This window comes from Geotrypetes seraphini, chromosome 1, assembly GCF_902459505.1.
Source record: "Geotrypetes seraphini chromosome 1, aGeoSer1.1, whole genome shotgun sequence".
NCBI classification, from domain to species: domain Eukaryota; kingdom Metazoa; phylum Chordata; class Amphibia; order Gymnophiona; family Dermophiidae; genus Geotrypetes; species Geotrypetes seraphini.
This window is the reverse complement of record NC_047084.1, coordinates 79,409,737-79,436,488: the sequence shown is the minus strand read 5'-3', so window position 1 is coordinate 79,436,488 and position 26,752 is coordinate 79,409,737. Positions and strand designations below refer to the sequence as shown.

The 26,752-nt window shown below is 44.9% G+C and overlaps 1 protein-coding gene across 1 annotated transcript in view; it reads right to left on the bottom strand.

The window, feature by feature from the left end:
* Window positions 1–26,752, bottom strand: part of TXNL1 (thioredoxin like 1) — a 96,500-nt gene that overhangs the window by 22,322 nt on the left and 47,426 nt on the right. Inside the window, exon 5 of the mRNA XM_033933943.1 lies at window positions 7,480–7,549. Coding sequence (XP_033789834.1) covers window positions 7,480–7,549 — 70 coding nt within the window. The remainder of the gene's footprint in view (window positions 1–7,479; window positions 7,550–26,752) is intronic.

Here is a 26,752-nt window from a genome sequence, read left to right as displayed (position 1 = left end):
ATCTCCCCTGTCTCTCCTTTCCTCTAGGGTATACATATTCAGGGCTTCCAGTCTCTCCTCATATGTCTTCTGGTGCAAGCCTCCTATCATTTTCGTCGCCCTCCTCTGGACCGCCTCAAGTCTTCTTACGTCTTTCGCCAGATACGGTCTCCAAAACTGAACACAATACTCCAAGTGGGGCCTCACCAATGACCTGTACAGGGGCATCAACACCTTCTTTCTTCTACTGACTACGCCTCTCTTTATACAGCCCAGAATCCTTCTGGCAGCAGCCACTGCCTTGTCACACTGTTTTTTCGCCTTTAGATCTTCGGACACTATCACCCCAAGGTCCCTCTCCCCGTCCGTGCATATCAGCTTCTCTCCTCCCAGCATATACGGTTCCTTCCTATTATTAATCCCCAAATGCATTACTCTGCATTTCTTTGCATTGAATTTTAGTTGCCAGGCATTAGACCATTCCTCTAACTTTTGCAGATCCTTTTTCATATTTTCCACTCCCTCTTCGGTGTCTACTCTGTTACAAATCTTGGTATCATCTGCAAAAAGGCACACTTTTCCTTCTAACCCTTCAGCAATGTCACTTACATACATATTGAACAGGATTGGCCCCAGCACTGAACCCTGAGGGACTCCACTAGTCACCTTTCCTTCCTTCGAGCGACTTCCATTAACCACCACCCTCTGGCGTCTGTCCGACAGCCAGTTTCTGACCCAGTTCACCACTTTGGGTCCTAACTTCAGCCCTTCAAGTTTGTTCAACAGCCTCCTATGAGGAACTGTATCAAAGGCTTTGCTGAAATCCAAATAAATTACATCTAGCATATGTCCTCGATCCAGCTCTCTGGTCACCCAATCAAAAAATTTAATCAGGTTCGTTTGGCACGATTTACCTTTTGTAAAGCCATGTTGCCTCGGATCCTGTAACCCATTAGATTCAAGGAAATACACTATCCTTTCTTTCAGCAACACTTCCATTATTTTTCCAACAACTGAAGTGAGGCTCACCGGCCTGTAGTTTCCTGCTTCATCCCTGTGACCACTTTTATGAATAGGGACCACATCCGCTCTCCTCCAATCCCCAGGAATCACTCCCGTCTCCAGAGATTTGTTGAACAAGTCTTTAATAGGACTCGCCAGAACCTCTCTGAGTTCCCTTAGTATCCTGGGATGGATCCCGTCTGGTCCCATCGCTTTGTCCACCTTCAGTTTTTCAAGTTGCCCATAAACACCCTCCTCCGTGAACGGCGCAGAATCTACTCCATTTTCTCGTGTAACTTTGCCGGACAATCTCGGTCCTTCTCCAGGATTTTCTTCTGTGAACACAGAACAGAAGTATTTGTTTAGCACATTTGCTTTCTCCTCATCACTCTCCACATATTTGTTCCCAGCATCTTTTAGCCTAGCAATTCCATTTTTTATCTTCCTCCTTTCACTAATATATCTGAAAAAATTTTTATCTCCCTTTTTTACATTTTTAGCCATTTGTTCTTCCGCCTGTGCCTTCGCCAAGCGTATCTCTCTCTTGGCTTCTTTCAGTTTCACCCTGTAGTCTTTTCTGCTCTCCTCTTCTTGGGTTTTTTTATATTTCATGAACGCCAACTCTTTCGCCTTTATTTTCTCAGCCACTAGGTTGGAGAACCATATCGGCTTCCTTTTTCTTTTGTTTTTATTGATTTTCTTCACATAAAGGTCCGTAGCCATTTTTATCACTCCTTTCAGCTTAGACCACTGTCTTTCCACTTCTCTTATGTCCTCCCATCCTAACAGCTCTTTCTTCAGGTACTTTCCCATTGCATTAAAGTCCGTACGTTTGAAATCTAGGACTTTAAGTATCGTGCGGCCGCTCTCCACTTTAGCCGTTATATCAAACCAAACCGTTTGATGATCGCTACTACCCAGGTGAGCACCCACTCGAACATTAGAGATAATCTCTCCATTTGTGAGGACCAGATCCAATATCGCTTTTTCGATTAGGACAACATGGCCACCTGAACTTAGAAGGGCCACCCACAATGAGTCGATTACACGGTAAAAAGCAGTAAGCAGTGAGGGGGTGCTTTTGATTGCGGGGACGAGGCTTATCACCGATCCTGCGGGCGATGAAAAGTTTTGTCTCTATGCTTGCGATGACTCAGGCTTTAATGGCTTCATAGTTGCGGGTAAACTGCGGCCCCCCCGCGGCTTGCTGTGGGTTTTCTTCACCGTGTCATTCTCTAGCTGGAAGCTGTAGATTTAAGTCCCATAGATTCTATGGTCTGGATCGAGGCATCTCAAAGCACTCCTAATGACTTGGCTCCTTGTATGGAGTGTGAGGATTCCAGACGAGACACTCGCAAAGACTGGACTCCTTGCAGAGTGTGTGTAGATTCAGCTCGAGGCACAGGCAAGGACTCGACCTCTTGTGAGACTGCTGAGTGCCCAGGCTGGACTGCAGGAAGCAAAGTTGAGGCAGGACTATATTTGGTCAGTAACTGAACAAATTCCCCCTCTAAAATGGTCTGGATAGCCTGCAATTGTGGATTAGAGTCTGAAACTAGACCACTTGCTGAGGCTAAAGGCTCCGAGGACGAAGAGGAAGAATGCTTCAACTAGGAGGAATGATGTTAGGTAGCTTGAGGACCACCGCTGGAACTGTCTGCTGAGGTATCTGACCTGAGGGAAGCTCAGAAGATTTGGCAGATTTACTCGAGGTTGAGGACGTTCCAAACGAGGAAGGTCTGATGAGAGTCAAGGTTGAAGTAGTGGAGGCAGGAGGCAACCCCGTAGCAGGCCTGACCGAATTGGAGGTCGAGGGTGTAGCAGGGGTTTCCATACCGAAAATCTTCTCCACTTGAACTCGATGATGTTTGAGTGCTTGAGGTTGAAGGGTAGCAAAGCGAACACACGATTCCGGGCAATGGTCAGGCCCCAGACACTGAAGGCACTAGCGGTATGGGTCAGTGAGGGACATCGCACGTTGGCTACACTTCTTGAAGTCCATGACCAGCTGGGACACAGAAGGAAAGATAGCCGCCACAAAGTCAAAGCCCACAGGCTGAGGGCGTGCGACAGTCCCCGCCAGTCACTCGACAAAAAAATTCAATTCTTTTTTAACAATGACCAAAGGAAAAAGCACAGCAACACGGTAATAAGAAAATAAAACACGAGCCGCGGTGAAAGAAGGCACGAAGCAAACTAAGTTCAGCGCAGAGCGTCAAAGATGGACTTAGCTCTGCAGAAAACTGAGAACTGAGGAAATGCGCCCCGTAGTGGGCGGGAAGGCACTCGCGGGACGGCAGACTCAAAACTTCTGAGTTTCTTCAAAGCAAGTCTGCTTGCGAGGCTATCCACATCCGGGCTACGTGGATGATGTCACTCACAAGTGAGAATAGCTGCCTGCTTGTCCTGAGATAACTATCTTTTCAGTTAGTTTTGCCAGAAATGGTATACTTGCAAATGGGCTCGCAAACACTGGAACATTACCCATCCATCCAGAATAACACTCCTATTGTACTAGGAAGTGGATTATGATCCAGGGAAGCCAAGACTCAAATCCTGTATTCTTTCACTAACTTTATGACCTTGGGCAAGTCACTTCACTCTTCATTGCCTCAAGTATAATTTGGGCATGCAAAGAACTCCTGTACATGAATGCAATGCATCTCTAGTTCAGATTTGGAAAAAGTGAGTAATGAATCTAAAATCAATATCCAAAAGTATGAAAACGCAAGTCACAGATAAAGCACTGTCCAGATTTAGTCAGTCATTCTCAATGCACATTGCATATGAACTAATTTGGCACTGGGCTCTCATAGCCAGAAGCAGGAAAACATTGTCTGTACTAGAGAATGACAGGGGGACAAATTTGTCCCTTTCCCCGCAGGAACTCAATTTCCCCCGACCCATCCCGACGAGTTTTTTCGCTGTCCCTGTCCTATTCCTATAAGCTCTGCCTTAACTGCAAAAACCTCAAACAATATGATTTTAAAGTATTTGAGGCTTGAGCAGATGAGGACAGAGCTTGCAGAAATGGGGTGGGACAGGAAAAGAACTTGCTGGGATGGGAAAATTTGACCTCTTGTCATTCTCTAGTTTGTACCACAGAACTGGTGCATAATAAAAGGGCATGATGGACCTAGGTCAGCCCATCCTTTCTGAGCAGTTACTAGCCCAGCCCTGAAGGTATGATTGTGTAAATAGTGAGCTTGGTACAAGTAGTCTAAATATATATCTATTTACCTCTAACATCAGGGCTTGCAAACCATGGACTTTGTTGCTTAGATTGTGAGCATTTGTGGTCATTGCTTTCCAGTTATCTTTCAGTGATAAACTCATTTTTTGTATAGTTTTTTGTTTAGTCTCGCTTCCTATTGCATTGCTAAGAAGTGAGTTGCTAATATTGTTTACACTGCTATTTTTACTACCATCACATCTTGTCTTTTGCTGAGGGTGGCCACTATAATTGTCCTTCATACTTACGCCACCCCCACCCTTTAGTTTAAATGCCTAGAAATGTAGGGGCTCATTTTCAAAGCACTTAGACACACAAAGTACCATAGAAAATGAGCCTCATGTCTAAATTTTTCAGCAAGGATTCTTTTTCCTGTTATAGTAAGATGCAGCCCATTATTACAATATAGTCTCTTTCCTTTCCATGTCTTCCCCCATCCTCCTATGTGCCTAAACCTTTCTTGTTGACACCAATCTTTGAGCCACCTATTAAAGTGCTCTGTATTTTGGAATCTTTCCTCTCCTTTTCCATATGCAGGTTGTATTTCTGAAAAAGCTACAGTCTTTACAATAGGTTTTAAGCCCTCCCGTAGCTCTCAAAAAGCTTTCTGCAGAATTTTGTATTTCGTTCAGTACATCTCTTTCTATTTCTCCAATGTTATATTACAAGCTGGATTCGGCTTCTTGACCAATTGAGTTTCTTCTACACATATCCATTTCTATTTGTGGTAATCTGTTCTGTATTTGGTTAGGCTTTATTCATGTTTTGCATATGGGTCCAAGCTGAAGTATTTCATGAACCTATGGTTTGTGTAGGGATTTGTAGCAGCCTGGTAAGGACTGTTGTAATATTTGCAATGCTGCTTTTTCACAGACACTGTGGCTTGTTACAGGGGTTTTATTTATTTATTTATATAGCACTTATATACCCCCAAGGGGATCCCTGGGCGATTTACATTAAATAGTGGTCAGTTACACAAGCAGTGGCACTGAGTCTTAAACCTGTAACTAGAGAATAACACAGGGACAAATTTGTCCCTGTCCCATCTCCGTAAGTTTTGACATTGTCCCTGTCCCATTTCTGTAAGCTCTGCCTTAACTGCACAAACTTTGAACACTTATGATATTAAAGTGTTTGAGGCTTGTGTAGACGAGGACGGAGCTTGCAGGAATGGGGAAGGAACGGGAAAATGAATCCCTGAGGGGACGGGGAAAAATTTGTCCCCCATTTCATTCTCTACCTGAAACCTTAGGGTGCCAAAGCAGCAGTTCTGGCCACTCCTCTACACTATTATGGGGACAGGTCTCTATCATCAGTGTTAAAAGTATCTTGTTTTGTTGGGGGAAAAAAGCAAAAGGACCAGTTCTGTACTTTTAAACTAATGGTTTAAAAAGCTCATGAAGTCTGTTTCCCTATGATATCCATACACTTTTAGGGAAAAGCTAGACATTCACTGTGAAGCCTAGGTAGCTATGTGTGAACTGTTTTCTGACACAGAACTGGTGATGCTTACGTTTTAATAAAATTTGATGAATCACTTTCTTTTATACATCGCTTCAATTTATATGCTATTTATTTATTTATTTAAAAACTTAATATACCGCTTGTAATCACAGCAGTTTCCAAATAAACATACATAGATCAAAAACAATACAAATCATTCTTCAAATAATAACACATGTGAAAACAAAACCTACAAATTCTTCAATAACGTACTAAAAAATGCCCAAACAATGGGTTAGATTCACAAAGCAAACTGATCGTGTACCGATCGGTTTGCGATCAGTTTGCGACCCCGCTCCCATTCACTAATCTTACTCCTGATCAGATTCCTGCCCGATCCAATCTACGCATGCAAATATAGGAAGGAAGCAATTCACAAAAGAAAACTTCAGGAACACCGACTGGGCTAGCCAATCAAAAAGTGACTGCTGGGGACCAGTCGCTCACCGCCTTTCCGACTGTCCTGCTCTCTGCCTGAAATCCCAGCCCTATCAAAAAAGTGCCCAGCTCTCTGCCGCTCTCCTTCTTCCACCATACTGCCCTGCTCTCTTTGGCCATGCTCCGCTGCGAGCCTATGTTTTTAACCCGCGGTTTTAAACCAAGGGTTAAAAGTGGGGTGCACTTCTCGCCACCAGCCCCGGCTGATCTACTTCACGTCATTTGCAGGGTCAGAGGCGATCGGATATCAGCATGTGTTGGGACAGGCATGTCGGCATTCCCTGTTACAAGTACAGGCAGAAATATTTGCCCTATTGACTCAGGTCCTTCCCTCACTTTCCCCATATAACTTGCGTTATCATTTAGCTTTAGAAACAAGAGGTACATTTGGAAATGTATAAAGAAAATATAGAGTTACTGGATACCACAGAGAGCTCTCAAACAGCTGTCAGCAAATATTTTCACCATGATAATTCTTGCTGAGAGTAAATCACTGGGGTAAAGATAGCTCATAGCCTCCTCGATCCCCCCCTCTCGTGCTGAAAGCCAACGCATGCGCAGACCATCTCCAGGAAAATAAGATGGTCCGCACATGCGTCCCGATCGCTCTGCAGTGATCCGTCCAGTGACTGTATGTGCATGCCTCCAAGCACATTAATTTGCATGAGGAGGCTTGCTGAATCGATCATCCAAGAAGACTCGTAAACGGATAGGCCACGGATCGGCCGGCAAAGGCAGGCTTCGTGAATCTAGCCCAATGTTAGGAAAGACAGATCATAAGTTTGCGTCTACAAACAGCCTGGTTTGCAACAATTTCTTAAAGCTGTAATGGTCTGCACATAATCTTAATTGCCCGATAAGCCTGTTCCAATATGATATTCCAGCAATGGAAAACATTTGAAGTTGAGTTGCCACATATCTTACATTATCAGCTGTCAGTGCTACCAATTTCATTTTCCCCTCAGAGCGTAATGTATATATTTTGAAAGGAATGCCAGTATATGACAGAAAAGTGGGGAAAAGGATACAGGTATACTGAATAATCATCCCACTGGTTTTCTTTCAACAGACCAACCCAAAACACGAGCCTCAGGCTAATATTACATTTAACCCTTGGGAAGAATAGGAAAATGAGCAATGCATAATAAGACACACAGTGCTACAGAGAATATGACAGTCCAAACGCAACAGTGAAGTTCAAACAGTTTGGTAAACAGAAAGACAGTGAATCTGATCTTCTGTTTTGTGAGCTACTTCTCTCTCCTCTCGTTCAAGAGCATTGCAAATGAAGGTAAAAGAGAGATACCAATTTGACTTTTACTCACCATTCTCTGGTCCTTGAAGTTTCATAGAATAAAGCTTAACAGGCTGACTAAAGGCTACAGTCATAAGCAGCTGTGGAGATAAATTAAAGTTTCAGTGCATGCAACTGAAGAAAAAACTACTACAGTGGTACTTGGTTTACGAGCATAATTTGTTCCAGAAGCATGCTCTTAAACCAAAACACTCATATATCAAAGCAACTTTTCCCATAAGAGTTAGTGTAAACTTGAACAATTTGTTCCACATCCCCAAAAACTTAATTACCATTAGGGATGCCTCCACTGCTGCCTCTGCCACAGACCTATCCACGCGGCTCCTCTAATTCTCCTCCTCTGCTGCTGTTCGCTGCCTCTCACTGTGGGTGGTGCTGGCTGTAAGCAAACCGCCGCCACAGAGCCCGACTAGACACTGTTGGCTCTGCCGCTCCCGGACGCTGCCCTCCCCCCTCCCCTCCCCCGGGATGACAATACCCCCTCTGCTGGGACTCTCAGGTGCTGGCTCACTCCTACTGGACGCACCCAGACTCCCATGCTCCACCCGAGGCCACCGGTGCTGCTATCGCCTCTTCCCCCCCTCCACGACTGGCCCTGTCCTTACCCCTGCACCGCCAGTGACAGAAAGTGCCTACCACCGGTCTGCCGCTGAGCCTTGAGCTCAGGCCTTCTGGATCTCACCCTCTCCGAGATTCTCATGAGATCTCGAGTCTCATGAGAATCTCGGTGAGGATGAGATCCAGAAGGCGTTGAGCATGCGCAGATGCTCAAGGCTCAGTAGCAGACTGGCGGCAGGCCCTTTCTAACTCCGGTGGCACAAGGGTAAGGACAGGGCCGGTAGATGGGGAGGAGACGATCGTGAAGGGGGGGAGCAATACTGTTGGTTACGGAGGTCGGGTCGGGTCAGGTGGAGGCTCGCAAATCGAGTCAATGCTCGGTTTGCGAGTCAAAAGTTTGCTGAGTGTTTTGCTCATCTTGCAAAACACTCGCAAACCGGGTTACTCGTAAACCGAGGTTTGACTGTACAATCCATAACAGATTTGTATTTCTAGAGGACTAAACAAACAAACCAAAGGGACCAAGAAAGCCCCCAGAACATACCTAAACCTCCTGGTTTCTGCCTTTCCAGTTGCAATTAGTTTCTTCAAAGTACAGTGCATCCTTCTTCATCCCCTCCCCCCCACCATCAATCTTGACACATTTACCTGAAATAACTTATACGATATCTCTCTCTAAGCCTATGTCCTTTTGTGCTTTCACTTTCTCTTCTATATTTATTATGTTCTATATTTATCAAGGCTTTCAGAAAAATATTAAATAAAAATTTGAATTTGCCTTAACTTCTAACTTGAGGTAAAATAATCAAAGCATGTAACATTCAAAAATCTCACAAATTTCAGCCATTTGGAGGCGGGGTTTGGGTCTATAATAAGGGTATATAACTGGGGTCAAATTTTGCTCAGTCTTTGCACTATATCCGATTCAGTTGTGCTTTCCATATCTTTGGATTTATGACTTCTTTGTACTTTTGGACTGTTTATGCACATTGACTTATTAATAAAAAGATTTACACTGAAATCTCACAATTTTTTTCAACCTCACAAAAGCAAAGCTGATGCTGCTACACATTACAAAAATGCAAATAAGCACATCTTACAATCTGCTACTATATAACAAAGGATGTTGAATTACTGTGTTAATGAAAACTAATATGAAGGATTTTCTGAGGGGGGGGGGTGAGTATTCCGTTGGGCTCCATCATAAAACAAATATATATTTTTAAACAGGAAAATAATTCCACTTTACTTGCTAATTTCTTTTCCTGAAGTCATGCTAGACCAGGGATCTTAAAGTCCCTCCTTGAGGGCCGCAATCCAGTCAGGTTTCTGGATTTCCCCAATGAATATGCATTGAAAGCAGTGTATGCACACAGATCTCATGCATATTCATTGGGGAAATCCTGAAAACGTGACTGGACTGTGGCCCTCAAGGAGGGACTGACATCCCTGCTCTACACCATTAGAGAAGTTTGGGCAGACCCTTTAAAGGAGTACCGTATTTTCGCGGATATAACGCGCACCGTTGTAAAACGCGCACAGGGGTATAGCGCGCAGAAATCACGATGATATGTACAAAAACTTTTCTATACCGCGCTCAGGCATATAACGCGCATGCTGCCCGACTCTCCTCTGGCCACCCCGACTCTCCTTTCGCTCTCCCCGACTCTCCTCTGGCCACCCCGACTCTCCTCTGGCCACCCCGACTCTCCTTTCGCCCTCCCCGACTCTCATCTGGTTGCCCCGACTCACCCTGATTTTCGGTGCACTGCCCCGACTCTCCTCTGGTTGCCCCGACTCACCCTGACTTTCGGTGCACTGCCCCGACTCTCCTCTGGTTGCCCCGACTCACCGTTCACCCGCCCTGACTTTCGGTGCAATGCCCCGCCTCTCCGTGCCTGTCCCCCTTGAAGGTCTGCCTGTCCCCCTTGAAGATCTGCCTGTCCCCCCTTGAAGTCCTGTCCCCATCCTGAAAGCCTGATGCCCCCCCTCGACGTCCGATTCTTCTCCCCCCTCGGCAGGACCACTCGCACCCCCACCCCGAAGGACCGCCGACTCCCCGACAATATTGGGCCAGGAGGGAGCCCAAATCCTCCTGGCCACGGCGACCCCCTAACCCCACCCCGCACTACATTACGGGCAGGAGGGATCCCAGGCCCTCCTGCCCTCGACGCAAACCCCCCTCCCTCCAACGACCGCCCCCCCCCCAAGAACCTCCGACCGACCCGCGACCCCCCTGGCCGACCCCCCCACCCCCCTTCCCCGTACCTTTGGAAGTTGGCCGGACAGACGGGAGCCAAACCCGCCTGTCCGGCAGGCAGCCAACGAAGGAATGAGGCCGGATTGGCCCATCCGTCCTAAAGCTCCGCCTACTGGTGGGGCCTAAGGCGCGTGGGCCAATCAGAATAGGCCCTGGAGCCTTAGGTCCCACCTGGGGGCGCGGCCTGAGACACATGGTCGGGTTTGGCCCATGTGCCTCAGGCCGCGCCCCCAGGTGGGACCTAAGGCTCCAGGGCCTATTCTGATTGGCCCACGCGCCTTAGGCCCCACCAGTAGGCGGAGCTTTAGGACGGATGGGCCAATCCGGCCTCATTCCTTCGTTGGCTGTCTGCCGGACAGGCGGGTTTGGTTCCCGTCTGTCCGGCCAACTTCCAAAGGTACGGGGAAGGGGGGTGGGGGGGTCGGACATGGGGGTCGCGGGTCGGTCGGAGGTTCTTGGGGGGGGGCGGTCGTTGGAGGGAGGGGGGTTTGCGTCGAGGGCAGGAGGGCCTGGGATCCCTCCTGCCCGTAATGTAGTGCGGGGTGGGGTTAGGGGGTCGCCGTGGCCAGGAGGGTTTGGGCTCCCTTCTGGCCCAACTACACAAAGTACGGGGAAGGCGGGTGGGGGTGTCGTGGGGGTCGGCCAGGGGGGTCGCGGGTCGGCTGGGGGACGGGCGGAGGTTCTTGGGGGGGGGGGCGGTCGTTGGGGGGAGGGGGTTTGCGTCGAGGGCAGGAGGGCCTGGGATCCCTCCTGCCCGTAATGTAGTGCGGGGTGGGGTTAGGGGGTCGCCGTGGCCAGGAGGGTTTGGGCTCCCTCCTGGCCCGATATTGTTGGGGAGTCGGCGGTCCTTCGGGGTGAGGGTGCGAGTGGTCCTGCCGGGGGGGGGGGGATGTATCGGACGTCGGGGAGTCGGCCGGGCAAGAGGGCTTGGGCTCGCTCTTGCTCCGATCGTGGATGCGGGTGCGGGTGGGAGCGCGTGCGAGCGGTCGTTCGGGGTGGGGGTGCGAGCGGTCCTGCTGGGGGGGTGAATCGGGCGGGGTGGGAACTATGTTTAAAAACTTTTGTATACCGCGCTCAGGCATATAACGCGCGAGGGGTATGCGCGGTACGTAAAATCACGTATAACGCGCGCGTTATATCCGCGAAAATACGGTATTCTTCAACCTTTTGACACCTATGGACCGGCGGAAATAAAATAATTATTTTGTGGACTGATGCTGGTCTGTGGACCGGCAGTTGAAGAACACTGCGCTAAGTCATGCACGACTCCCAATCTCTGCCCAATCTCTGCCTCAGACCCTGCCCCCATAATAGTACTAATTATAACATCATTTTTTCCCTTTCATTTTTCATACACACACACACAATATAATCGTATTAACAAATAATGGTTAACCACAAAATTAAAATACACAAAGCACACTGTATGCTTTTCAACAGATAACCCCATGCAAATGCACGACCAAAAAATAAAAGTATTAATATTTTCAAACAAACCCTAAGATGCAAGGCTGCAAGCAGTACAACCCCAGAGGAAAAGAAACAAATGCATTTCTTCCTGAACAGACAGCAGATGTAAATCAATCACTACATAAAAAAATAAAAGCATCTCCCCCTACCGTTGTTGTCTTTCTCCCTCCATGCTGTGCCTTGCCTTCTGGCCTGCCCCCCGGTGGGCTGGTCTAAGGTACGATCAACGCAGCGTCTTCGGGCCCGCTGCTTGAGTGCTGCAGTGCACAAAGCTGTGGGCAGTGGCTCTGCGCGCGCCTCATCTGGAAGCCTTCCCTCCGACGTTGCAATGTCAGAGAGAAGTCTTCCGGTTCAGGCGCAGGATGCGCATAGGAGCTTTTTCCCATGGCTTTGTATACTGCAGCACTCAGGGAGCCGGCCTGAAGACGCCGCGTTGATCGCACCGTGGACCGGCGGCTGAAGAACACTGTCTTGGGCTTGATGGATGTGCCGGCCCTGTGGACCGGCAGAAAATTTCTGCGGACCAGCGGATGAAGAACACTGCTTTAAAGCAGTGGTTCTTAAGCCTTTTCTGTGGAAATACTAGCCAGTCAGGTTTCAGGGCATCCGTAATATGAATAATAAAACAAATCAGAGTAACTTACTGCATAAACCATACTATACAACACTGAAAATATTTAAGAAAAAGTTTTGTGATATGTTCATAAGACAGATTTGCAAGTCTGTCATCCCTATTATATACAGTACAAATCTCTCATGCACTTTCATTAGGGATATTCTTAAAACTCAACTGGCCACTGATGAACACCCCCCCAAAAAACAGATTTAAGAATCTCTGCTCTAAAGACTGTTTAATAAATCCTTGGAGATTGAAAAAGAGCCATAGGACTGGAGAAAGTTTGATGTGGCCTCTCTTACAAAGGTGGTAACAGAAATGTGAAAAAACTAGAGACCGGTGAGCCTTTATACCTCGGTGATGGGAAACATAATGAAGACACTGTTTAAGGAAATAACGGTTAACTTTCTACAAGCCAATGAGTTACAAGATCTGAGGTAACATGGCTTTATCAAAGGCAAATAATGTCAGTCAAATCTGATTGTTTTGACTGGGTAATAAAATAACTGGATTGAGGGCATACAATGGATATTATCTATTTAGATTTCAGAAAAGCCTTTGATATTGTTCCTTATATGGGAATTATAAATAAACTGAGCAGCTCAAGGATGGGATCCCAGGAGGTAACCTGGTGACTAATTTGCTCAAAAGAAAGATAAATAAGTGGAGTGCCTCTAGCATCTGTCCCGAGGCCAATTCTGCACAACATATTTGAGAGCGATATGCCAAAGGGTTAGAAGCAAAAAGTATGCCTTTTATGCATAACAAGAGGATGGACACCCCAGAAGGAGTAGAATGCATGAGAAGTAATCTACAAGAATTAAAAGCTTAGGATAATGCATGGCCCTAAGTTTTAAATATTAAGAAATGGAGGGGAATACATTTGGTGTGAAAGAGTCCAAAGAAGCTGTATACAATAGAAGGTGAAAGGCAGAATGTGCACAAAGCAGCAAAAAGACCTCAGAGTAACAGTGCCTGAGAATATCAAGGTGGAACAATGAGCTATATTCACTAAACCTTCCAATCCTGTCCCGACGATCACAAAACCAGTTTTACTGGTTTTGTGATTGTTCCCAGATCCAATTCACTAAACAGCTTCCCAATCAATCTCCGATCCACCCATGCAAATGAGGGGAAATGGCATGCTAAAGTAGGAATACAAAACAAAAAGTAGAATGGGACTAAAATTGGATTTATCAATTCAATTGCACTGATAGATCGTTTACGGAAGAAGGCGAAACCTCAGACCTTATTGCTACGTCTCATAATAGCCAATGGCCATTTGACAAATGCAATGTTGTGGTTTCAATCATTGGTCTGCCTCCATCCCTTTAATATGAGTGCAATAATTCATTGAAGTGCAATAATTAATAAAATAAATTTTTATAGTCAATGAATTTTGTGATTTTATGATAAAGTTGATAGGATTGTCAAAAATTCATAATATAGTAATAAAGTTATATAAATTCATATAAAAATTCATAGAACTTTAAGAATTTGATGAAAAAACCACCATATCATAATGGCAGAAACTTGTTTTACAAAGCTGCACTAGCGGCTGCAGCGTGGTAACGACCCCGAAGCCCATAGAGATTTAAAGGGCTTTGGGGCTGTTGCCGCACGGCTTTGTAAAACAGGCCCTAACGGTTTATGGGACTCACAAAATTTCATAGAAAGACCATTTATCTAGATCAGGGGTGCCCAAAAGATTGATCGCGATCGACCGGTAGATTGCGAAGGCAACGCGAATCGATCACACTGCCTTCACGTTCTACTTGCTTCCCGACTCAGAAGCGCCGAGCTGACCAACTTCCCCCACCCGACATCAAATCGCTGCCTGGCTGGCCCTGAACTTCCTCTCGGACTTCAGAAATGACATCGGGGAGAGGAAATCTGGTCAGCCCGACATTTCTGTGTGGGGAAGCAGGGACAGCTTGGAGCGGTGGTGGTTTGGAGGCCTGTTCCCCGAAGGAAGTGGTGGTGGTTTGGAGGCCTGTTTCCCGATGGTGGCGGCAGTGGCTTGAGAGCAGGCAGGGAGACAGAAAGAAAGAAGGGGAAAAAAAAGAAAGAAAGAAAGGGGGGACAGGAAGACAGTGGACATGGAGAGAGAAAGACAGACAGAAAAAAAAGGGCCAGGGAGACAGAAAGAAAGGGGGGGGGGACAGGAAGATAGAAAGATAGGGGGCATGGAGAGAGAAAGACAGACTGAAAGAAAGAGGGGCAAGGAGACAGAAAGAAAGAAGGAGGGTAGAGAGACAGAAAGAAAGAAAGAAGGGGGGCAGGGAGACAGAAAGAAAGAAAGAAAGAAAGAAAGGGGAGGGGAGCAGGGAGAGAGGAAGAAAAAGTTGGCGGAGAGAATGAGGTCTGGAAGCATACAGCAGGCTGAAAGAAGAGAAGAAATATTGGATGCACAGTCAGAAGAATAAAGTGCAACCAGAGACTCATGAAATCACCAGACAAAGGTAGGAAAAATGATTTTATTTTCAGTTTAGTGATCAAAATGTGTCTGTTTTGAGAATTTATATCTGCTGAATATATTTTGCACTATGGCCCCCTTTTACTAAATCGCAATAGCGGTTTTTAGCGCAGGGAGCCTATGAGCATCGATAGCAGCACAGGGCATTCAGCGCAGCTCCCTGCGCTAAAAAACACTATTGGGTTTAGTAAAAAGGGAGGGGGTATATTAGTCTATTTTTGTATAGTTGTTCCTGAAGTGACATTGCATAAAGTCATCTGCCTTGACCTCTTTGAAAACCCGCGGAATATAAATAATTAACATTTTCTCTGCGTACGATGTGCTTTGTGTTTTTTTAAATTTTATTGTTGGTAGATCATTTTGACTTGGCCATTTTAAAAGTAGCTCGCAAGCCCAAAAAAGTGTGGGCACCCCTGATCTAGATGGATGAAATCAATGCTGTTACGAAATTTCATAAGACATCAAAAATTCATAGGAAAACCACTTATCATAAAATCACAAAATTCATTGACTATAAAAATGTACTTATATTAATTATTGCACTCCAATGAATTATTGCACTCATATTAAAGGGATGGAGGTGGACCAATGATTGAAACCACAATATTGCATTTATCAAATGGCCATTGGCTGTTATGAGATGTAGCAATACGGTCTGGGGTTTTACCTTCTTTTGTAAACGATCTATCAGTGCAATTGAATTGATAAATCCAATTTTGGTCCCATTCCACTTTTTGTTTTGTATTTCGATATTTTGGTTGTGGAATCATTGCTTTTGTGTTATGCTAAAGTAGGACGCCATCGATTCACTAAGCAGAAGAAGAAACACCGATTGGGTTTGCCGATCTGAAAAGAAGCGACTGCTGAGGACCAGTCGCTTACTATCCTTGCCGACTCTCCTGCCCTCTTCATCCTTGAAATATGTTTTGAGATTACAACCCCATATAAAACAATCAAAATAAAAAATAAAACTGTAAAATATCTTTACATATGCGTAAGAATTTCATTTTTATATATTCTGTAAAAAGCGCATTGCGAGTCTTTGGTTTTAACCCATGGGTTTGGTTTAAAGCGTGTTCTGTTCAATAATCTGGCTACACAAAATAATTCACTGCATCAGTCACAAATCATTCCTTTTTAAAAATGACCAACTTGTAGGGCCAAGAAAAATAAACTGCAGCTATCCCTCCCCCCCATTCTTTTGAGCTCGCTTATGCTTTGCCGCCAATGCACATGAGTTTTGATCGCTCTTATAGTGATCAGTGGGATCGCTACAGGGCGTGCGTCCAATCAGATCATTTACATGTAGAATCTGTAGTGAATTGGTTGCTCGGTAAAACTTGGCCACAAATCGCCCAGCACCAATCTAGATCAAGTTTAGTGAATCTAGGCCAATGTGACAAGGTAGTGATCAAAACCAGAAAAAGTCTTGGCTACACTGCATAACCAGCAGCAATAAAAATGGGGTGATTATGCTCCTGATGAAACTACTTTTGGAGGTCACACCTTTAAAGCTGTTCAAAGGAAAGCACTGGAAGATGTAAGGAGAAAAGACTCAAAGACTTGAATATGTATACCTTGGTGAAGGAAGGACAAGTGAGATATGGACATGTATATTCTTGAAAGACAATAAGAAGCAAAATAAAAAGGGAAATGTGTGCTTCAAGAGTACCTCCTCAACCTTCTTGGTCTGTGAATCCTTGAGGGCCAAGCCCCTTTCCACAACAGTAGTCTTTTGAGTCATTGTGGTGATCAAAGAAGCCAAAACAAAATCCAAGTCTTCCTGGGGTAAAGGGGTAGAACTCTTTACCATGCTCTCTTTCAGCACTGCCTCTGGAGTCTCCCATTCAAGAACCAAGAAGGAGGGCCTTATGGAGGGGAAAGGCTCTGGAGGGTTTCCAAGGTAGGGTCTCTACCAATGTTCCCTCTAAGGACAGAGAGTTCATGTGAGCAAACATTTCCCATTACATTGTATGTATGGGAAGATCCCGCAGCCAGTCTGTTACAGTTTGCTGCTGTTTTGGGAAAGCAGCAGCAACAGAAGGTGGGAGGAAGGTGTTGATCCGAACCCCCACCGGCTGCATGGTGGGGCTGAACTGCCTTAGATCACTACAAAATTATCTCAGTTGCTGCAACAGTTTTTCACTCAGTGAATAGTTATGCTCTGGAACCTGTTGCCAGAGGATGTGGTAAAAGCAGTAAGCATATCTGGGTTTAAAAAAGTTTGGACAAGTGCTGTTCCTTATGACCCTGGGAAATCACTTAGGGCTAAATTCACTAAACTTAACGATTCACTAAACTGCTGCCCGATCAATCTCCTATCCAATCCGATCCAACTCATGCAAATTAGTAAAAGCCCATGCAAAATAGTCAAGCGATTGATTCACTAACAACTGCTTGGCTATTTTGAATCAGGTTTTACTATCCTAAAACCCGACTGCTGGAGACCTATTGGTAACTGTATTACTGACAGATCTGCCTGTATTTTTTTTCCATGGCACAGATATTTTGTGTGTGTTACACACGCAAAATATCTGCCCTATAAAAAAAAAAGAATAAACGACAGGTAGACCTGTCAAAAAAAGTCTCCCCTCCGTGACCCACAAATGGCAGGAGGGATGCCGACTCCCTCCTGCTACCCGACGCTCCTCCCACCACACCACTTAAAGGGATGCCCACTCCCTCCTACCATTGGGCCCATTCACGATTCCCCCCCCAAAAAAAAACCAAATGGCAGGAGGGATGCCGACTCCCTCCTGTCACCGGACACCCCTTCCTCCCCGTTGGGAACAGGAGGGGTGCTCAGTCCCTCCTGCTCCTATGCCTGCAGCAACGATCAGTCTATGGGATCAGGAGGAACCACAAAGTCCTCCTGCTCCTCTGCAGGCCCTAATGCAACACTGGCCCTAGGCCCCATCCCGGTGCATCAACTGATGCATGGGGAGAAGTCCAAGGCCCTGATTGGCTCAGGGGCCTCAGGTATACATAATGCAAATAACCCTGGAGAGAGTGGGTAACCCTGCCAATTGCCCCACTCCTCTTTTAAATCAGACTCTTCTGAAAGCTCCAGCTATGCCTTGGGTCTCTGATAGAAAATTATAACTCAATTAAGAAATTCTTCCTGGAAACCAAATGCTTCAACACATACTATACCTTAAGTATTTCCAGGTCCCTCAATCAAATGCCTTTTTTCTATGTCAAAATTTACAACGAGGGCATCCTCTTCCTCCCCTCTGTACTGCCTTTATACCTGTCAAGATCCAGTTTATGTTCTGTATCATTTTTCTACCTGATACAAATCCAACTTGGTCTTTTTGCAACACCTCATTAAGTCTATTGGCCAAGATTTTGGCAAAAATCTTAATATCAGCGTTGAAGATAGAAGCCTGTCTTTGAGAGTTCCGTTATTACTTCTTGAGTAATCACTGAGTTGAAAGAGCCAGCCTCATATTGTTTCCTTAAAGGAGCCACTCTGTGGATCCCTAGTAACTTAGAAAATTCAACACACAGACCATTCAAATCTAGAACTACTGTCAATTTCAGCACACTCAATTAGCTGTTGAAGAGCCACTTTCTGATCTTCTGTTGACTTTTAGCATTGCCACATTCCTAATAAAACTCAACTATATTCCTACATTTTTACCAATGTACCTGAATACAGCTTCTTAATACTTAAAGTTGGGGAATGATTTTTTTTTTAATTTGACCTAGGTCAGCCATCAAATTTATTTGTAACAAGGCAGAAATCACACACCTCCTTTCATTTTTACCACTCTCGCCCAATGCTTGTCTGTCTGATTTAAGTTTCAAGTTTATTCAAAAGTTTGATAAAACGCAAATCAAGGCTTCTAAGCGTTCTACAATTCACATTAAAAAAAAAAAGGGGGAGACAAACAGGTATAGATACCCACAGGACAATACTTGACCAACATAAAACAATGGGAAAAATTGGGAGAACTACAAATATGAGTAAAGAGTACAGAAGAGGTAACTCACAATAGGGAATAAGAATTATTGAACCTCTCTTGCTGTAACCTAGTCTGTTTAACAGTCAAATGCATCTTTGAAAAGGTAGCTCTTTAGCATTTCCTTAAATTTATCTAAAATTTTTTCTGCCCGGATGTAAAGAGGTAAGGAATTCCATATCATGGTTATTGCGAATAAGGTGGCCCGATGTGTACTAATGATTTTTAGAGATGGTGTATGAAGAATGTGCTGGGAAGAGGATCTTAGGACTCTTGTTGGTTCATGTGGGATAAGAAGTTTGTGGATAAAGGACGGTTCTTTAGTGTTTTGAGTATTTAAAGAAAGAATAGCTATTTTATATATGATATGGTGTTGAATTGGTAGCTAATGAGCAGTTTTTAATAGAGGAGTGACGTGATCAAAGTTTTTCCTGTTTGTGATAATTTTTGTGGCAGTATTTTGCATCAGTTCTAGATGACTGATATCTTTTTGACAGATACCCTTATACAATGCATTACAGTAATCTAACTTGGATATGATAAGAGAATGTATTAAAATGTTGAGCGATTGAGGGTCTAGAATGTTCGCAAGGGACCGAATCATTCTTAATCTAATGAAACAGTTCTTTACTGCAGAGTTGATTTGTGGGTGGTAAGTCAGTTTATTATCTATTACAACACCCAAGATTTTAATGGCAGTCACAGAAATAATAGGGGTATCATTTATTGTGATAGGGGATCTAAGCTGAATGTTGTCTTTCCATGGAAAAAGAAGACATTTGGATTTTGATATACTAAGTGACAACATATTTTCATGGAGCCACTGCCAATTTTTTTCTAATTTGGCGTTGAAAAGACTAATGTTATCCGTGCTAGAAGCATTGCTAGGAGAAATGATCTGAATGTAGTCTGTATAAGCATAAGCAGTAAGACCAATAGATTGGCACAGTCTTACTAGAGGAGCCAGATAAATATTAAAGAGTAGGGGGGACAATATAGATCCTTGCGGGATACCAAAGCTGATGACAGCAATGCGGTTTGTGAAATAAGAGTTAAAGGATTTGTTCAGAGATACCTGCTGTTGCTAACCGTTGAAGCAGGAGTTGGTGATCTATTGTATCGAATGCTGCTGATAAATCTAAAGAGATGAGAATAACTAATTTATGCTGGTCCAGTTGTGGTTAAACCTATAAGTGTTCAGCAGAGTGGTTACTCCGGAAACCAGTTTGATTAGGGTGAAGAGCTTGAGTTTTGTCAAAATAGTCTGAGATTTGGTTGAATATGATTTTTTACGTTACTTTTGCAATAAATGGAAGGGTTGAAATTGGTCTGTAATTGGAACAGTCTTGAGTGATTTCTTTATTATTTTTTATCATGGGGTATATTATGGAATGTTTCCAGGCTATGGGCATGATAGCTGTAGTCAGGCTTTTGTGTATTAGTTTAAGAATAAAAGAGCCAAAAATCAAAAAGTATTGTTTCAAAATATTTGGTGAAATTATGTCACAGCTTGCTCCTTTAGGGTTTAGTGATTGCATAATACGCTGTATGTCATTCAGAGAAGGGAGGGAAAAGTGAGAACATGTTGAATTTTGGGATTTATTTCTAATTTCCTTCCTAATAATGTAAATTTTTTCCTGAAAATAGTTTACTAAATTTTGAGCTGAGGGAGCCGAAGTGTTAGAGAAAGTTTGTTTCTGTTTAAATTGTGTTAGCTTTTTAAGAATGGAGAATAAGACAGCAGAATTTTTTGCTTTGAAAATACAACGCTTATAATATTTTCTTTTTTTCCGTGTTTATGGATTGTTTGTAGTGATTTGAATGTTCCTTGTATTTGTTTAGATTAGGGAGTGTAGGATTGGCTCGCCATTTTCGTTCAAGAGAGCGTAACTGGCATTTAAGGAGAAATAACGGATTTTTTTTGTTTTTTCGACAAAATAGTACGGATTATGATGGGAGCTAGATTATCTAGTAAAGTACAACAAGCATTGTCCCAGATCTTTATTCCCATATCAAAACAATTTATACTTAAATTACATCAGCATATTTATTGACCTATGGTGCAATAAGATAAGAATTCAGCTTCATTTGCACTTGGTAAATTTTCTCCCTCATTGCTCCCTCCACTCCTTGTATCAGTTGTCTCTAATTTCTGTAGTTGATTCCCCAAGAAACTAAGGTGGAATTCATCCACCTCCACACCCTGTTACATAAATGATAATTGCACCATACATTACTGCTTTATTTGTCGTAAAAATAATAGGACCCCTCTCTATGGGTTGCATTAAACCTTTCATGCTCTATTCACTGCTGCTGAATATTCCCAACAGACTCCACAGCTGCCCAGCTATTAATTCTTTTCTTCCTTACCTCTCCGTATCGACCAGCATCACTTCTTCCTTCCATCCCTTCCCCCGCAGCTTACCATTAAGCCAGTCTTTGGCCGTGCAGGCAGTGGCAGCCCTGCTGAAAAGCTGCCTGCAGCCTGCACTGGGTCACTCCCTGAAAAAGGGACAGCCAGGGTTAAGGGGAAAGGTTCGGTGGTACCGCTGATTGCAGGGCCAAAGACTGGCTAAGGCCACGGGGGAGGAATGCAGGGGGGGGGTTGTTACTGAGCCATAATATTGGGGGGGGGGGAGAGGAACAGAAGGCAGGAAGAAAGTTGGTTGCAATATATTTTCTTACCTGGGCTCAGCTATCGAGGTGGGAATGGTCCAACAGGGGATTCTTGAGGGAAGGTCACGGCTGAGGCTCACTACTAGAAAAATGGGGTGTTGGATGACAAGCAAGAATTGCTCCTGATTGGCCATCACGCTTCAGCTCTGTCTTTCTGATTTGTGGACGTGCAGCTTACAAGGAACATAGGTCTTTACTGAATGTGTCTTCCACTGAAGCCTCCAATATGTGCAGGGACAAAGTCTCCTTTGCAATAAGGGTAAAAAGCTCCTCCTGATGAAATAATTGGATGAGAGGCCTCCTTACCCTGAAAATAGCCTGCCCCCCCCTGTGAAGAAAGGGCAACAAGAGGACTATTAGTCCCTTCATCCTCATCTGTAGCAGCCCAAATCTCTTCCATAGACAAAGATAGAATAGGCCCATGAACTGTGTCCATGACTTCCCCTAACATCTTGATTCTCTTACAGACCAAGAGGGTGGATGGAGGTGGCTTCTAGTTACCACCTACAACCCCTCCTACCCATTCTCAGGTCCCACTGAACCACCTGTGGAGGCCTGCATGTTACCAAAAGGCTCCCTGAAAGCACAAGATGAGCTCTACAAAAAATAAAGGCCCAGAAAATTCATTCTGGTCAATGCAGGGAGCCCTCCTTTATCGCCTTACCCCACTAGGGAATAAGCTCTTTTGGCACTCCTTGTGGGGGCAGAAAAGCCTATGGTTCTTTTTCAAAGTGAAAAAATGCTAGCTAATCTGTGTAAGGCGTTATCAACCAAGTAAACTATGTAAAAAAATTCCAGCTAATCCGTGTAAGGCGTTATCAACCAAGTAAGTATACACGTGAGCTATGTAAAAAAATTCCGAACACAAGATGAACCTGGCACATTAAGAAGTGAAATATAGAAATATAGAAAAATGAAGGCAGATAAAAACCTTATGGCCTATGTAGTCTGCCTAACCATGTCGCCTACTATTTATCTTCACCTCTCCCTTAGAAATCCAACGTACTTGTCCCAAGCTTTCTTGAATTAGTTCAGAGGCCTACAGGCTGAGTATACAGTTACTTTCACAGGGATAACATAATCAGAGTACTTGATTTGCATCAAGACTTCACCTAGTTTTGTTTTTTTAACATATACAGCCTACAAAGCCTGACAATTGCCCAACTACCGGGTTTCCCTGAAAATAAGACAGTGTCTTATATTAATTTTGGGCCCGAAAAATGCATTAGGACTTATTTTCGGGAGATGTCTTAGTTTTTTCTATGGTATAACAATCATCTCTCCCTTCCTCTTCTCCCCCCCCACCATATGCAGCATCTTTCCTCCCCTCTCACCCATCCCCTTGTGCAGCATCTTTACTTTACTTTATTAGGATTTTATATACCGCCTATCAAGGTTATCTAAGCGGTTTTACAATCAGGTACTCAAGCAATCAGGTACTCAAGCATCTGTCCCGGTGGGCTCACAATCTAGCTAACGTACCTGGGGCTATGGAGGACTGAGTGACTTGCCCAGGGTCACAAGGAGCAGCGCGGGGTTTGAACCCACAACCCCAGGGTGCTGCAGCTGTAGATCCAACCACTGCGCCACACAGTGGTTGGATCTCCCTCCCATCCCCCTGTGCAGCAGAACCCTACCCACTTTCCCACCATGAGACTGACATACCTCCGCTCCAAGGCCTCCAAAAACAGCAACGGTGGCAGCACTCTGAACAGCCTGCTTCATCGCCTTCCCCGCCGGGGCCTTCCCTCTGCCGCATTACTGAAGTCATCAGTGACGTGGCAGAGGGAAGGCCCTGGCGGGGGAAGGCCACGAAGCAGTCCATTCCGAGAGCTGCTGCTGCTTTAGGAGGCCTCGAAGCAGAGGTATGTCAGGTCTCACCAGGGTGTGGGGTGGCGGAATTGATGAGTCCAATGTTTTGGGTGAATTAGGCAGCACTAGTGTCAGGGATGGAGTCAGGGAGTGTTGGGGACATTCCTGGGGGCGGTCAATCTTAACTAGGGTTTATTTTTGGGGTTGGGCTTACATTAGGAGCATCTTTAAAAATTATGCTAGGGCTTATATTCAGGGAAATATGGTACTGAAAGGGTGTATATTCAGGTACAATAAGTATTTTTCTGTCTCTGCAGGACTCACAATTTGAGTTTGTACCTAAAGCAATAGAAGGTTAAGTGATTTGCTCAAGAACACATGGAGCTGCAGTGGGATTTGAACCTGTGCATGGGGCCAGGGACAATGGGAAACCTGTGGAAAGCCACAGAAATCCAAGTCATTACTACACTTTGACCCCAACATCTCAGCTTAAAAATTTTTTTTTAAAAAAAACTCACCCTGATGAAAATTGATCCAAGTGTTCAGTAATTTTGGCAACAAGGGAGACCACTGATAAATTGGTGAGAATATTTTGTCAATTTGATTTGATCGTTTCGACAGAGTATAATCTCAACCGAGCTAGTCTCATCTATGTGGAGTGATAATGTAGCTACCGGTAATTCAAAAAACAGCATTTCAAGATGGTCTGGATAGGTTGCACAAGTCAAAATATTAATCTCGCACTCTCTCATGGACTCCAGCCATCAAAAACTGAAGCTGAGCCTGAGCAATATCACTTAAAAATATGTTAAAAAAGAAGGGAGGAACAGACTGAACAGACATGAACAGACTGAACAGTGACAGCAAATCAAGCTGTAGTTGAGATGCAGCCAATTGCCAAGCAACCAATAAACATCCAAAACGAGAAGCCCGAGGCAGATTTAATTTGAGAATTATTCAAGAGCCAGGAAATGGCTTATCAATGTGGATACATACATATCGAGCTCGGACAAGGAATTTTGTTCATCTCTTACTACCTAGTACCTACTAGCAACGGAGGTTCCATGTGTGGCCAAAATTGATACATATAGCCTGTTTCCTGCTTTAAACTCCTGTTACCAGTACATCATCAGAATGTTCTTTTCAGTTTCAGGACACACAATAAAGGAACATAAAATGGGACCGAATTCTACCTTTGCAGATGGTTTACTATTTTTACATAGTTTGAAATGAATGTTCTCTCATAGTCTATAATAACATAAGAATAGCCTTACTGGGTTAAACCAATGGTCCATCAAGCCCAGTAGCCCGTTCTCATGGTAGCCAATCCAGGTCACTAATGCCTGGCCAAAACCCAAGGTGTAGCAATATTCCATGCTACCGATACAGGGCAAACAGTGGCTTTCCCCCGTGTCTTTCTCAATAACAGACTATGGACTTTTCCTCCAGGAACTTCTCCAAACCTTTTTTTAAAACCAGCTATACTATCCGCTCTTACCACATCCTCTGGCAACACGTTCCAGAGCTTAACTATTCTCTGAGTGAAAAAAAATTGCCTCCTATTGGTTTTAAAAATATTTCCCTGTAACTTCATCGAGTGTTCCCCTAGTCTTTGTAATTTTTGATGGAGTGAAAAATCGATCCACTTGTACCCGTTCTACTCCACTCAGGGCTTTGTAGACTTCAATCATATCTCCCCTCAGCAAGAAAAGCAATGTTACTTACCGTAACAGTTGTTATCCAGGGACAGCAGGCAGCTATTCTCACTAGTGGGTGATGTCATCAGACAGAGCCCCGGTACGGACGTCTCACAAGCACGTGTTGCTTGTAGAAACTTAAAGTTTCTAGATGCCCGCACCGCGCATGCGCCGGTGCCTTCCTACCCGGAGATCCGGGCGTGTCTCCTCAGTTCAGGTAGCTAGCCTGAGAAGCCAACCCAGGGGAGGTGGGTGGGACGTGAGAATAGCTGCCTGCTGTCCCTGGATAACAACTGTTACGGTAAGTAACATTGCTTTATCCCAGGACAAGCAGGCAGGTATTCTCACTAGTGGGTGACCTCCAAGCTAACCTCAGTGGGATGGAGGGGGAGTTGGCGACTTAAGAGAATAAATTTTTCAATACTGTTTGGCCAAACTGTCCATCCCGTCTGGAGAGGGTATCCAGACAATAATGTGAGGTGAATGTGTGAACCGAGGACCAGGTGGCAGCCTTGCAAATTTCCTCGATTGGTGTTGATCTGAGGAATGCTACTGAGGCTGCCATTGCTCTGACCTTATGGGCTGTGACCTTACAAGGGAGTGATAATCCAGCCTGGGCATAGCAGAAAGAGATACAAGCCGCCATCCAGTTAGAGATGGTGCGCTTTGATACGGGTCTTCCCAACTTGTTAGGATCGAAGGAGACAAAAAGTTGAGGAGTGGTTCTGTGTGGCTTGGTGCGATCCAGGTAGAAAGCCAAGGCACGTTTACAGTCCAGAGTGTGAAGGGCCGATTCTCCGTGGTGAGAATGAGGCTTAGGGAAGAATACTGGAAGTACAATGGATTGGTTGAGATGAAATTCGGAGACCACCTTAGGCAGGAATTTCGGGTGAGTGCGGAGGACCACCTTGTCATGGTGGAATACTGTGAATGGTGGGTCCGCCATCAATGCCTGGAGTTCGCTGACTCTGCGAGCGGACGTAAGGGCTACAAGGAAAAGCACTTTCCAGGTGAGATACTTCAGAGGGGCCCTGTTGAGTGGTTCAAACGGGGGCTTCATGAGGTGGGAAAGGACTACATTGAGGTCCCAAACCACTGGGGGTGGTTTGAGAGGAGGGTTAACATGGAAGAGTCCTTTCATAAATCTGGCGACCACCGGATGGGCCGAGAGGGGTTTCCCTTGTAGAGGCTGGTGGAACGCCGCAATAGCGCTCAGGTGGACTCGTATGGATGTGGACTTGAGCCCAGATTGAGATAGGTGCAGGAGATAGTCCAGCACGGAGGATAAGGAAGCTCGCTGAGGTTCCTTTGACTTAGAAACGCACCATGAGGAGAATCTGGTCCATTTCTGGGAGTAGCATTGTCGAGTGGCGGGCTTCCTGGAAGCTTCCAAGACTTCCCTCACTTCTTGTGAGAATTGGTGAGGGGTTACGTTGAGAGGAACCAAGCTGTCAGGTGGAGAGACTGCAGGTTGGGATGAAGTAGTGATCCTTGATGTTGAGTAAGTAGTGAAGGAAACACTGGAAGTGGAAGTGGTTAACGGCTCCTCCCCAAGTTACATAAACACACACTTTAACCTCTACTGCAGCAACAGGACATCACGGAGAACTCAATTGTTCGCCTTCCCTTCGCCTAAACACTGCCCTCTCAAAAGATTCCTGGATAGAACTTTTGCCTTCCAAGCAGCCAAGTCGAACCCATGGCTAGCACAGATGATACTCGAGGCCCCCACTTACCTATCATTCAGAAAACT